Below are 12,662 nucleotides of genomic sequence, written 5' to 3'. Positions count from 1 at the left end.
TATGACTGCATTAAATGAAATAAAAGTGCATCAATGATAAGATTGCTTGACATTTCATTCATCAACCCATCCTCCTAGAATTAGGAATGAAAATCATTCAAAGAGATGGACCACATTAAAGTATTTGTATATAGGCTATTAACATATTTTTTTAAAAATGTAAAACAAGCAGTAGTTTGCATACATGTCATGAATATAAACAGGGGTCTGGGATGGGGTGAAGGGAAGGATCGAGTTCCTGTCTCTTTACGTCTTAATGGTTGAAAACTCCTAAAATGAATGTTGACCTCAAATCCAACTTGTCCTCATTATTTTTCAAGTGGGGGTGTCTCCATTTGAGTGAAAAATTCCTGAGAGGGATGTTTAACAACAAACAAACAATTAAATGACATAAAAACACAATATTGATTTGTGTTAAGAAATATGCAGGGGATTTTTTCCATCATAAATCTTCTTCTCAAGAACAGCAAGGGCATTATTGTCCCCCGTTTTGGGGGAAAGGGAGGGAACATTATACACTTATTTAATGACTACGAGGTAAACAGTCAAACTGTTGTCCCGAGGTAGTGGGGGAGACCTGGGAAACTGTTGCCCAAGGCCGAAGGCCAAGGGCAACAGTTTCCCAGGTCTCCCCCACGTACTACTGAGGGACAACAGTTTGACTGTTTCACCGAGTAGTCATTGAATAAGTGTTTTATTACCTAACCTACTATATAATTAATTAAATTGGAATATAAACACACAAACAATCAATAAAAAGTTTTCACAATTGTTTATTCACATACTTGTCTATTAATTAGCTGAATACATAATATAAAGACTAAATTAATATTTTTATTTTTAAGTAATACTTAATAAATTTATTGTTTGTGTGTTTTGATTAAATTTAATTCATTATAGAGCAGGTAAATAGTGATGTCGTGATCATCAAAACGCTTGAATATCACAATGACGCTTTAACCAGTCAACAGTTCATTCTGTGGACCGGTCAACAGTTCACTGTTTCATGATCACACAAAAACATAAAGTAAACCGTGAAACAGTTCAAAATGCCTAATTATAATTTAGATAGTAAGTTAGGTAATAATAAATCTTATTTGTCTGTCAGTCTGGCCATCTTTGACCAGTTTACCAGTTTATTAACATCTCTTTTGTTGTTATTTAACAACATAGAGATCAAGAGATCATAGAGACAGTATGTGCATCTGTCACAATAAATTTAACCCTGATCATAACTTTTGAATAATATGAGATAGGGCTTTTATATTTCACATGTACATTACCACAAAACTTTCTAAATGTACTATGATTTTTTAACCCAAGTGAGACCTTGACCTCAAAATTTTACCTACTTTCCAAAAAATAACATTTTAAATTAATCATTTTGAAAGAGAAAAGATATGGCATTTAAATTATACATGTATATTACATGTGAAAAGACTTTTCTAAATATATCATGACTTTTGACTTTCTGATCTTGACGTAGAAGTTCAACCTACTTTTCAAAAATATTATATTATATATTTATATATATATAACTTTTGATTGAAAAGAGATGGGTCTTTCATATTTGACATGTACTTTACCTGCAACAAAATATTTCGAGCATGCGATGATTTCCCCCCTTTGACCTAATTTTCATAAAGTGACATATGATAGGGATGCATATTTGATACACAATCTGCCATAAATTATGGCATCCCATTCACTTAAACACAGAAAGCAAAGGACCACAATTCTTTGAATTTGCATCTATAATCTTGATATGGAAACATCCTCATATAATGTATATTCAAGTTTTTTATGCTACGCCATGATTAGGAATACATGTATTAGTTTTTGTCATGTCTGTCCTCCACCCTTCCATCTGTCTTTCCATCGAGCTCAAAGAAATTACTTTCTAGATATTTTATCAAAGTTCATATGCTGATGCATATACTGATGTAAACTATCCAACTGTGGCAATATTTTTTATGCGCCCGGATCGATAGATCCCGGGCATATATTGTTTTTGTCCTGTCTGTTTGTCTGTTTGTCTGTTTATCTGTTTGTCTGTTGTCAACTTTAACTTTGGCCATAACTTTTGAACAATAAGAGATAGAGACTTCATATTTGGTAAGCATACTCCACTATTAAAGTCCTTTCAAATTACATCAAGGTCAATGACCTTGTGACCTTGACTGTGACCTATATGCTAAAAATAGCTTTTTCCACTGTTTGTCATAACTCTTTAACCATAGGAGATAGGGACTTGATATTTGGTATGCATACTCCTCTAATAAAGCCCTTTCAGTTGACAACAAGGTCAATGATCTTGTGACCTTGACTGTGACTTATATGCTAAAAAAAGCTTTTTACACTTTTTGCCATAACTTTTGAACCATAGGAGATAGGAACCTCATTTTTGGGATGCATACTCCACTGATTAAGTTCTTTCAGATGACACCATGGTCAATGACCTTGTGACCTTGACCGTGACCTAGATGCTAAAAATAGCTTTTTACACTTTTTGCCATAACTTTTTTACCATAGGAGATAGGAACTTCATATTTAGGATGCATACTCCACTGATTAAATTCTTTCAAATGACACCATGGTCAATGACCTTGACTGTGACCTATTTGCTAAAAATAGCTTTTTACACTTTTGGCCATAACTTTTAAACCATAGTAGATAGGGACTTCATATTTGGGATGCATACTCCACTGATTAAGTTCTTTCAAATGACACCACGGCCAGTGACCTTGTGACCTTGACTGTGACCAATATGCTAAAAATAGATTTTTTGAACCTTGTTTCCGCCGGGCGCATAGTGTTTCACAAACACATCTTGTTTACCTTTACTTTCCTTTCACCTTTACTTAACTTTTCTTAAAATTAGTGTTTAGCTTTATTTTAGAGAAACCATAATGATTCAAGTTGTGTAATGAAACTTCACATGATGATACATACTGATGTAAGCAATTAAAGCTTTACAATGCTTCACTCTTTTTTACCTTGACATTTCCTGTGATCTTGACCTCACTGTCTTAGACTAGATCAGTTTTGAATAAACAGTTCAAGATATATTAATCAAACTTCATATGCTAATACATACTGATGAGAGCTATTATTGCATTAACTTATTTTGACCTTGAATTTTCTTTTGACCTTGACCTCACTTTTTAAAATATGTGTTTATCTAAGTTTCAAATAAACCATTAATTATATTTTTATCAAAATTCATTTGATAATAGTAAATTCACACTGATGTAAGCTTTTCAGCTAGAACAACATTTTGACCACAACCTTTCCTTTGACTTCTCTTTTCTTAAAACAAAGTGTTAAGCTCACTTTTATTAAATCATTAAAGATATTTTTATCAAACATAATAAGCTAATATGTATTAGTGAGAGCTATTCAGCTGCATCAAAAACTTCATCTTGCACATTCCTGTGACCTTGACCTCCCTCCTCTTTAATATGTATTTTGCTTAGTTTTTAAGAAATAATTTAAGACATTTTTATGTTTAACATGCACTTATACATAATTTGATGAGAATTTATTATCTATATCCAATTTATTTATATTTTAGTTTCAATTCTGAAAAAAAAACTGTTTAAGATATTTTCATCAAACTTTATACACAAATACAAATTTTAGTTTTTAGTTTTTAGCTCACCTGAGCTGAAGGCTCAAGTGAGCTTTTCTGATCATATTTTGTCCGGCGTCTGTCTGTCTGTTTAGCTGTCTGTAAACTTTTCACATTTTCGACTTCTTCTCAAGAACCACTGGGCCATTTCAACCAAACTTGCCACAAAGCATCCTTGGGTGAAGGGGATTCAAGTTTTTTCAAATGAAGGGCCATGCCCTCATTCAAGGGGAGATAACTGGGAATTAATGAAAATTTGGTGGCATGTTTTAAAAATCTTCTTCTCAAGAACCACTATGCCAGGAAAGATGAAACTTATGGGTTAACATCCTCAGGTAGTGAATATTCAAATGTGTTAAAATCATGACCCCCGGGGGTAGGGCAGGGCCAAAATGGCCGACTAAAGTTTTATATAGAAATATATTGGAAAATTCTTTAAAAATCTTCTTCTCAAGAACCACTGTGCCAGGAAAGATGAAACTTATGGAGTAACATCCTCAGATAGTGTAGATTCAAGTTTGTTCAAATCATGACCCCCGGGGGTAGGGCAGGGCCAAAATGGCTGATCAAAGTTTTACATAGAAATATATAGGAAAATTCTTTAAAAATCTTCTTCTCAAGAATGACAAAGCCATAATTCATCAAATTTATATGGAAGCATCCTCAGGTAGTGAAGATTCAAGTTTGTTCAAATCATGACCCTGGGGGTAGGGCGGGGCCAAAAAGGCCGACCAAAGTTTTACATAGAAATTTATGGGAAAATTCTTTAAAAATCTTCTTCTCAAGAATGACAAATCCATAATTCATCATATTTATATGGAAGCATCTTCAGGTAGTGTAGATTCAAAAATTTGTACAAATCATGACCCCAGGGGGTAGGGCGGGGCCAAAATGGCCGACCAAAGTTTTACATAGAAATATATGGAAAATTCTTTGAAGAAAAGCAAATCCATGATTGATCATGGGATACTTTTGGATTTTAACTTTTCAATTATAAACCAATTTCTACTTTTTCTTAGCTTCAGTACTCAGGTGAGCAATGTGGCCCATGGGCCTCTTGTTTAATGTACCATTAGTAATACACATCTGGCGGGACATTCATGTCCTATAGACATATTTCTAGTTTTTCAAATCATCACCTCAGGCTAGGGTCAGGCCACAATTAGGGATCAAAGTTTTATTTAGGAATAAAAGGAAACACATCTTTAAAGTTCTTCTTTTCAGGAACACCAAGAGCATGATTAATATGGAAATATTCTCAAGAGGTGTAGATTCAAGTTTGTACAAATCATGACCACCAGGGTTAGGGAGGTGCCATATTATTCCAGCCCCTTTTTGCCATCCATATGAAAATTCAAATTTTGAAACCATTTTACACATACACAAAACAAACCAATCATTTTCTAAATGATCATGGTTTAAAGCTATTGCAGCATAAGATATTAGGGAAGTTCTTGAAAGCAGGGTGATTAAACATGTCAAATATATGTAAAAAAAAAAAAATTATAAAAATTCTACCTCGATTTGATCCCCATCCCCCCACCCCCCGGGCAAAATGAAAATTCCGAAACCTTACTGCACATCTACATGACACCACCAACCATCTCTTAAAATATGATAAGGCTGCTGAGTAAAATGTAGAAGGAGTTCAGGGAAGAAGGGGCTTTTTGTATAAAAAAACGTCATTTTTCGACCCCCATTTGATCCCCCGGGGCAAAATCAAAATTCCGAAACCTTACTGCACATCTACATGACACCACCAACCATCTCTCAAAAGATGATTAGGCTGCTGAGTAAAATATAGAAGGAGTTCAGAGAAGAAGGGGCTTTTTGTATAAAAAACGTCATTTTTCGACCCCCATTTGATCCCCTTGGGCAAAATCAAAATTCCGAAACCTTACTGCACATCTTCATGACACCACCAACCATCTCTCAAAAGATGATTAGGCTGCTGAGTAAAATGTAGAAGGAGTTCAGGGAAGAAGGGGCTTTTTGTATAAAAAACATCATTTTTCGACCCCCATTTGATCCCCTGGTGCAAAATCAAAATTCCGAAACCTTACTGCACATCTACATGACACCACCAACCATCTCTCAAAAGATGATTAGGCTGCTGAGTAAAATGTAGAAGGAGTTCAGGGAAGAAGGGGCTTTTTGTATAAAAAACGTCATTTTTCGACCCCCATTTGATCCCCCGGGGCAAAATCAAAATTCCGAAACCTTACTGCACATCTACATGACACCACCAACCATCTCTTAAAAGATGATTAGGCTGCTGAGTAAAATGTAGAAGGAGTTCAGGGAAGAAGGGGCTTTTTGTATAAAAAACGTCATTTTTCGACCCCCATTTGATCCCCCGGGGCAAAATCAAAATTTCGAAACCTTACTGCACATCTACATGACACCACCAACCATCTCTCAAAAGATGATTAGGCTGCTGAGTAAAATGTAGAAGGAGTTCAGGGAAGAAGGGGCTTTTTATATAAAAAACGTCATTTTTCGACCCCCATTTGATCCCCTGGGGCAAAATCAAAATTCCGAAACCTTACTGCACATCTACATGACACCCCCAACCATCTCCCAAAGGATGATTATGCTACTGTGAAAAATGTAGGAGGAGTTCAGGGAAGAAGGGACTTTTTGTATAAAAAACGTCATTTTTTGACCCCCATTTGATCCCCCGGGGCAAAATCAAAATTCCGAAACCTTACTGCACATCTACATGACACCCCCAACCATCTCCCAAAGGATGATTAAGCTACTGTGAAAAATGTAGGAGGAGTTCAGGGAAGAAAAGTGTGACAGACGGACGGACGGACGGACGGACGGACGGACGGACATGAGTAACAACAATATACCCGAACTTTCTTTCGAAAGTGCGGGTATAATAATATCCAAAAGCACAAATCTCTTTAAACTTTATAGATATCCATACAGGCTTTGTAAAGCTGACAGGGTTTTTTATTATATGAATATATGCTTGTTCCAAAAATCATTAAATAAGAAAGCAGGAAGTCTTTTGTACATGTGGATATCTGATTCAGCAAATGTAAGCAATTTATGGCTTCTTTCAGTTTTATGGTTCTCATCTGAAGGACTGTTCTCCACATCCCGCAGTTGGTTCTAATGGAGTAAGGCCTTGGTTATAAAAAACACACTTGCATCAATGATTTTATCTTTAATTTGCCTAAATTTCAATGATTTTATCTTTAATTTGCCTAAATTTTTCTTTTTTTCTTGGATAAAGAAAGAGGGTGTATATTAAGGCATGGACAATCCCCCGTTCTGAGACAAAATACTTCCAATCTCAATGTTCAAATTTCACAGAAAAAGTTATATTTTTCTAAAATCATGTTCTCAGTAATGTCATCTTCAAAACATTTTATCATTTTATTTTACTGAACGACTTATTATTTGATAATCTTTTATTTCAAAATTGACAGTTAAGCATATTTCATGGAAGATGGGTTTACTGGAGCTATAAACAAGAGGCCCATGGGCCACATCGCTCACCTGAGAAGCTTTGACCATTCTGTTCTTTACCAGATTTCCCCCTTGTTATACATAATGCATCCCCACCCTACCCCACTGATCATAATTTAGACATTTTGAAATCTACACTACCCCATGATCCTTCCATGGGCACATATGTTTCAGCTTTTTTGGCCCAGTGGTTCCTGAGAAGAAGATTTTCAAAGATTTTTCCTATATATTTCTATGTAAAACTTTGATTCCCTATAATGGCCCCGCCCTTCCCCCGGGGGTCATGATTCCTACAATTTAGAATTTACACTACCCCAGAATGCTTCCACATAAGTTTCACTTTTTCTGGCCAAGTGGTTCTTGAGAAGAAGATTTTCAAAGATTTTTCCTATATATTTCTATGTAAAACTTTGATTCCCCATTGTGGCCCCGCCCTTCCCCGAGGGTCATTATTTGAACAATTTAGAATCTACATTATACCAGGATGCTTCCACATAAGTTTCAGCTTTTCTGGCCCAGTGGTTCTTGAGAAGAAGATTTTCAAAGATTTTTCCTATATATTTCTATATAAAACTTTGATTCCCCATTGTGGCCCCGCCCTTCCCCTGGGGGTCATTATTTGAACAATTTAGAATCTACATTATACCAGAATGCTTCCACAAAAGTTTCAGCTTTTCTGGCCCAGTGGTTCTTGAAAAGAAGATTTTCAAAGATTTTTCCTATATATTTCTATGTAAAACTTTGATTCCCCATTGTGGCCCTGCCCTTCCCCCGGGGGTCATGATGTGAACAATTTAGAATCTACACTTTACCAGGATGCTTCCACATAAGTGTCAGCTTTTCTGGCCCAGTGGTTCTTGAAAAGAAGATTTTCAAAGATTTTTCTTATATATTTCTATATAAAACTTTGATTCCCCATTGTGGCCCCACCCTCCCCCCGGGGGTCATGATTTGAACAATTTAAAATCTACATTATACCAGAATGCTTTCAAATAAGTTTCAGCTTTTCTGGCCCAGTGGTTCTTGAGAAGAAGATTTTCAAAGATTTTTCCTATATATTTCTATGTAAAACTTTGATTCCCCATTGTGGCCCCGCCCTTCCCCCGGGGGTCATGATGTGAACAATTTAGAATCTACACTATACCAGGATGCTTCCACATAAGTTTCAGCTTTTCTGGCCCAGTGGTTCTTGAGAAGAAGATTTTCAAAGATTTTTCCTATATATTTCTATGTAAAACTTTGATTCCCCATTGTGGCCCCGCCCTTCCCCCGGGGGTCATGATTTGAACAATTTAGAATCTACACTACCCCAGGATCCTTTCATATAAGTTTCAGCTTTACTGGCCCAGTGGTTCTTGAGAAGAAGATTTTTTAATGACCCAACCCTATTTTTGTCTTTTCTTGATTATCTCCCCTTGCGAGGGGATATGTCCCTTCATTTTTACAATTTAGATTCCCCATCACCCAAGGATGCTTTGTACCAAGTTTGGTCAAAATTGGCCCAGTGGTTCTTGAGAAGAAGTCGAAAATGTGAAAAGTTTACAGACGGACAGACAGACAGACGGACAGACGGACGGACGACGGACAAAATGTGATCAGAAAAGCTCACTTGAGCCTTCGGCTCAGGTGAGCTAAAAATGAATTTTGAACATGAATTGGTCAAGTCTCCATTTTTTGTTAACACTTAAATGATGGAAACGTAACTGTGAAATCTATTTCATTTGTCCAAAAAATGGAATATGCATGAAGCCATTCTATATGAAAATCGCAAATTTCTGAAAAAATGTACGCTTCCTTTAAATCACATTGACAGACGTCTATAATGCATGTACTTCATAGCATAGTGGTTAAAGTGCTTGGTCTTGGCCTAAACCCTGCGCTATGGAGAGAGTTTGAGTCATACATGAAGCTTTTTCTTTTTTGTTTTCACATATCATAAAAACATGAGTGAAAAATAAATTATTAATAAAATATTAAAGCAGTGAAATACAGAATTAAATGTGTAAAGATGATATACACAATATAATATTGAAAAATACAACTTTTAGAATCGAGAAATGTCTTTCCTCAGAGTGGGGGATTGTCCTCACCTTGTACGCCTCCATTCTTTAATATTTATGTATATATCTGTTCCTTACCTCACACTGTGGACAGTTTCCTACAAGAAAGATCTCTTGTACACAGATGGATCCTTCCAGGATAACGATTCTGTATCCAGCTAACTGACCGCTCACATTTACAGGTTTTTCAAAACTAATCATAAAACCTCTGCCACCAATATCACTTATATTCAACTTTGTTGGAGGGGTAGATACTAAAATTGGAAATAAATAAGAATGCCAATATTTCAAGAAAAACTACCTTGTTTAAATTTTTTTTTTAAACAGTGCTTTAAATATACCGGTAATGATGATCTTTTTCATATCAAACATTGATTTATTTACTTATTATACATGTATAGTTTTATTGATACATAAATATCAAATTCAATAAACAAAATGGTTTAGTAACAATAAAAATCTTCAATATATTTTATACTAGCTTCTATACATAAATTTAAACAATTGTATTAGTTCTTAATATCTGCATTTATCCCGCTTCAGACAAATTTGTCGATTACTGATTGGATAAAAGCTAATCACGTGAACGCCCTGAAATTTTCCGTATTAGGTCTCAGTTTCCGTATTACGTCTCGGTCGAGGCGTAATGTGAAAATCGGGCACGCGATTCCGTTCGAAGCGTTGTTATTGTAAATAAAAATGGCGGCTAAGAAACGGTTTACGTAGGTAGTTTAGTTAATTTTCTTGTTAACGTAACATTTTATGTTGATTGTTATTGGATTAAAACTTAATATTTTCGTAATATGCACAAATATTTTTTTTATATTGTAAAAGGTCTTCAGCGGGATAAATTCGTAACACAGTCAGTTAGTGACCTAATACGGATTCATACAGGGTGTGAAATGGAAATCCGTATTGGGACTCGGCTTCGCCTCGCCCAATACGGATTTCCATTTCAGACACTGTATTAATCCGTATTAGGTCACTAACTGACTGTGTAACTAATATTATCCCTACTACAGTGTATTGCGGAGATTATAGAGCTAGCTTACTAGTAGTCTACATCCCCATTATGTAACTGCATGATCATGGCATTCCTCTATTTGAGAAGAAAATTTAGGAAGACTTTTCCAGATATGCCCATGCAAACTTGAACTGCCCAATGTAGCCCAACCCTATTCCCAGGGGAGAGAAACAAATTTTAATATTCAGTATCTGAGGATGCCTCTAAATGAATATGATTAATCATGATTTTTCAATTCCTGAGAAGATTTCAAAATATCTTATACACTCATACTCATGTAAAATTGTCATGTTTAACATTTATTTATATCTTGTTGTGTAAGTAAACACTCACTATCTCAGCTATTATGCTAACCTTATAGATCAATAAAGCAAAATTAATAAAAATAAATATCTTTCAGACTTTTAAATTTTTCATGTCTTTAACTCTCCAATTTTTGAGTCCCTATTCCTATATTCTGTATAGCGGGTTTTTTTTTAGTGGGGTGCTAATTTTTTTGCGTTTTATGGTAGCCCGCTTAAATTTTGATCGCTAATATAGTCAGTACCCTTCTTAGTGTTTATTTGTAATGAGCTGAAATCTTGTCTGCTAAAATAAATTAGGCAAAAATTATTGGCACACCTTCAAGCAGACAAAATGCCAAATTTTACACTTCCAAGAAAACCAAAAATAAACAAGTGACTTTCAGTTGCTCCAACTAATACGCAAAGTTTTTGCTCTCTAGTCAGTTTGTATATTCATTTACCTCCAGCCTTAGTTGAACAGTTGATAACCTCACTGGGATCACTAACTTTTTGTGCTTCCTCTGCATCGTTAATTGTCCGGACAGTGAAATTATACATTACCTCTGAAATATAAATATTGAATGACATTAACTTAATCTAATTATTTAAGAAATAAGGTATCATTTTCAAACATCTATCAGGATATAAAACAGGTTGTTCGCAAGATCAAATAAGACTTTATATTATAGTATACTCGTACTAGTATTTGATCTCGTACCATCCCGTATTTATAACCCGATATATGCTTTTAAATGATACCTTATTTCTTATATATCTGTGATGTATTTATATTTTATATTTCCTGAATTATGACTTTCACTGTGTGAAATGTTTTGATTTTGTTAAAGAAATAAGGTATCATTTTCATAAAATCATAAAATTGATCTTTCTCATGCTTATGTTTCCTCATCCTTCACTAATAGTTTGAAAAAAATAGCATTAAGGAATACCTTTACTCAGCGGACTAAAAATTCCACTGATAAGAACGAAAAACCACATATTGCACATTGTACACCTATAATTCTGGTGTTAAATTTCAATTTCAAATTACTAGGTCAATGACCTACTTTTCATGCTAGTGGCCCCTGAGTATTTTACGGGAAATACCTCAATTCTTCACACTATGACCAATATTTTCTTCACTCACAAATATTACAAGTAACAAAGCTTTTTAGATAATGAAATATTAAAGCAATTGAACAGTGTTGCTTCATATAAAGAAATGATTAGAGTTTTGACCATAAATTTGATAATTATTACAGTCCGAATTTCCTCTGTCATCTTTATATTTTTTCCCCATTTATAATCGAATATTAAAAAAATCTGACTGATAAGAACTCAAAATTATTTATAGAATCAGGTTACTTTTGTTGCCCTAATTCTCATGGTATTAACATTATATGGGGTCAATGATCAAATAATTGAGATATGTTGTCTGGAATGGTTTTTGTTCATATTTTTGAATTTCTTTATTTCATAGAATTCAATTATTTTCCATAATTTATTAGCTTTAACGCATATAATATTTGTGAAATGATGTTCAAAAACACATGTAACCTTTACATTGTGATTAATATTGCAAGAAATAAATGATTTTGACAAAAATGAAAAATTAAAAAGTTAGTCTGAATTTCCTCTGCATTGCCATACATTGATTTTTGTTCCCGAATATTTTCTTCAAATAATAAAATATTTAATGTTTTAATTGATATTTGGTCAAAACTAAGTAATTTTATGCATTTAGAGCAATTTTTGATTTAACATACATATTATACTTTACAAAATTTCCTTTCTATTTTCTGAAACGTGAGTAAACGTCATCCTTAAATGATTCTACTACTACCTATGTATCAGGTTTCATTTGCTGTATTAAAACTGAAAAAAAATACCTTCACTTAACCCCATGACATTGTATTTTGTCACATTGTCTGTGTGTTGATAGTAAGACCTCCAGGATTTACGTGAATCTGATACATCACAATCTCTCCATTAGGGTTCGTAGGAGGCTCCCAAGATATTTCTAAAGAGATGTCCTTTGGATGTTGTGGACAATTTACATTAATAGGTGGACCCGGTCCTTAAAAAGAAAAAAAATATAATTGATAAATATTAACAAAGGCAGGTGCTAACATACCTCAGTATTCTCTTGAGTCAAATGAAAATTTTTTTATATTCTTACT

General features: G+C 34.4%; 1 protein-coding gene across 1 annotated transcript in view; it reads right to left on the bottom strand.

Annotated features, from left to right (window-relative positions):
* LOC134228858 (protein sidekick-2-like) overlaps positions 1-12,408 on the bottom strand; it is a gene marked incomplete at its 3' end in the record, with an annotated part of 27,000 nt that extends 14,592 nt beyond the window's left edge. Inside the window, exons 1-3 of the mRNA XM_062710551.1 lie at positions 12,372-12,408; positions 10,944-11,045; positions 9,253-9,428 (exon numbers count right to left, since the gene is read on the bottom strand). Of these exons, the coding sequence (XP_062566535.1) occupies positions 9,253-9,428; positions 10,944-11,045; positions 12,372-12,387 (294 nt within the window). The remainder of the gene's footprint in view (positions 1-9,252; positions 9,429-10,943; positions 11,046-12,371) is intronic.
* Positions 12,409-12,662: the final 254 nt, after the last annotated feature.

This window comes from Saccostrea cucullata, unplaced genomic scaffold, assembly GCF_032062105.1.
Source record: "Saccostrea cucullata isolate Sc308-1 unplaced genomic scaffold, CSIRO_AGI_Scuc_v1 ctg5012, whole genome shotgun sequence".
Taxonomy (NCBI): Eukaryota; Metazoa; Mollusca; class Bivalvia; order Ostreida; family Ostreidae; genus Saccostrea; species Saccostrea cuccullata.
The sequence above is the reverse complement of the archived record's forward strand: the minus strand, read 5'-3'. Positions and strand labels throughout refer to the sequence as shown.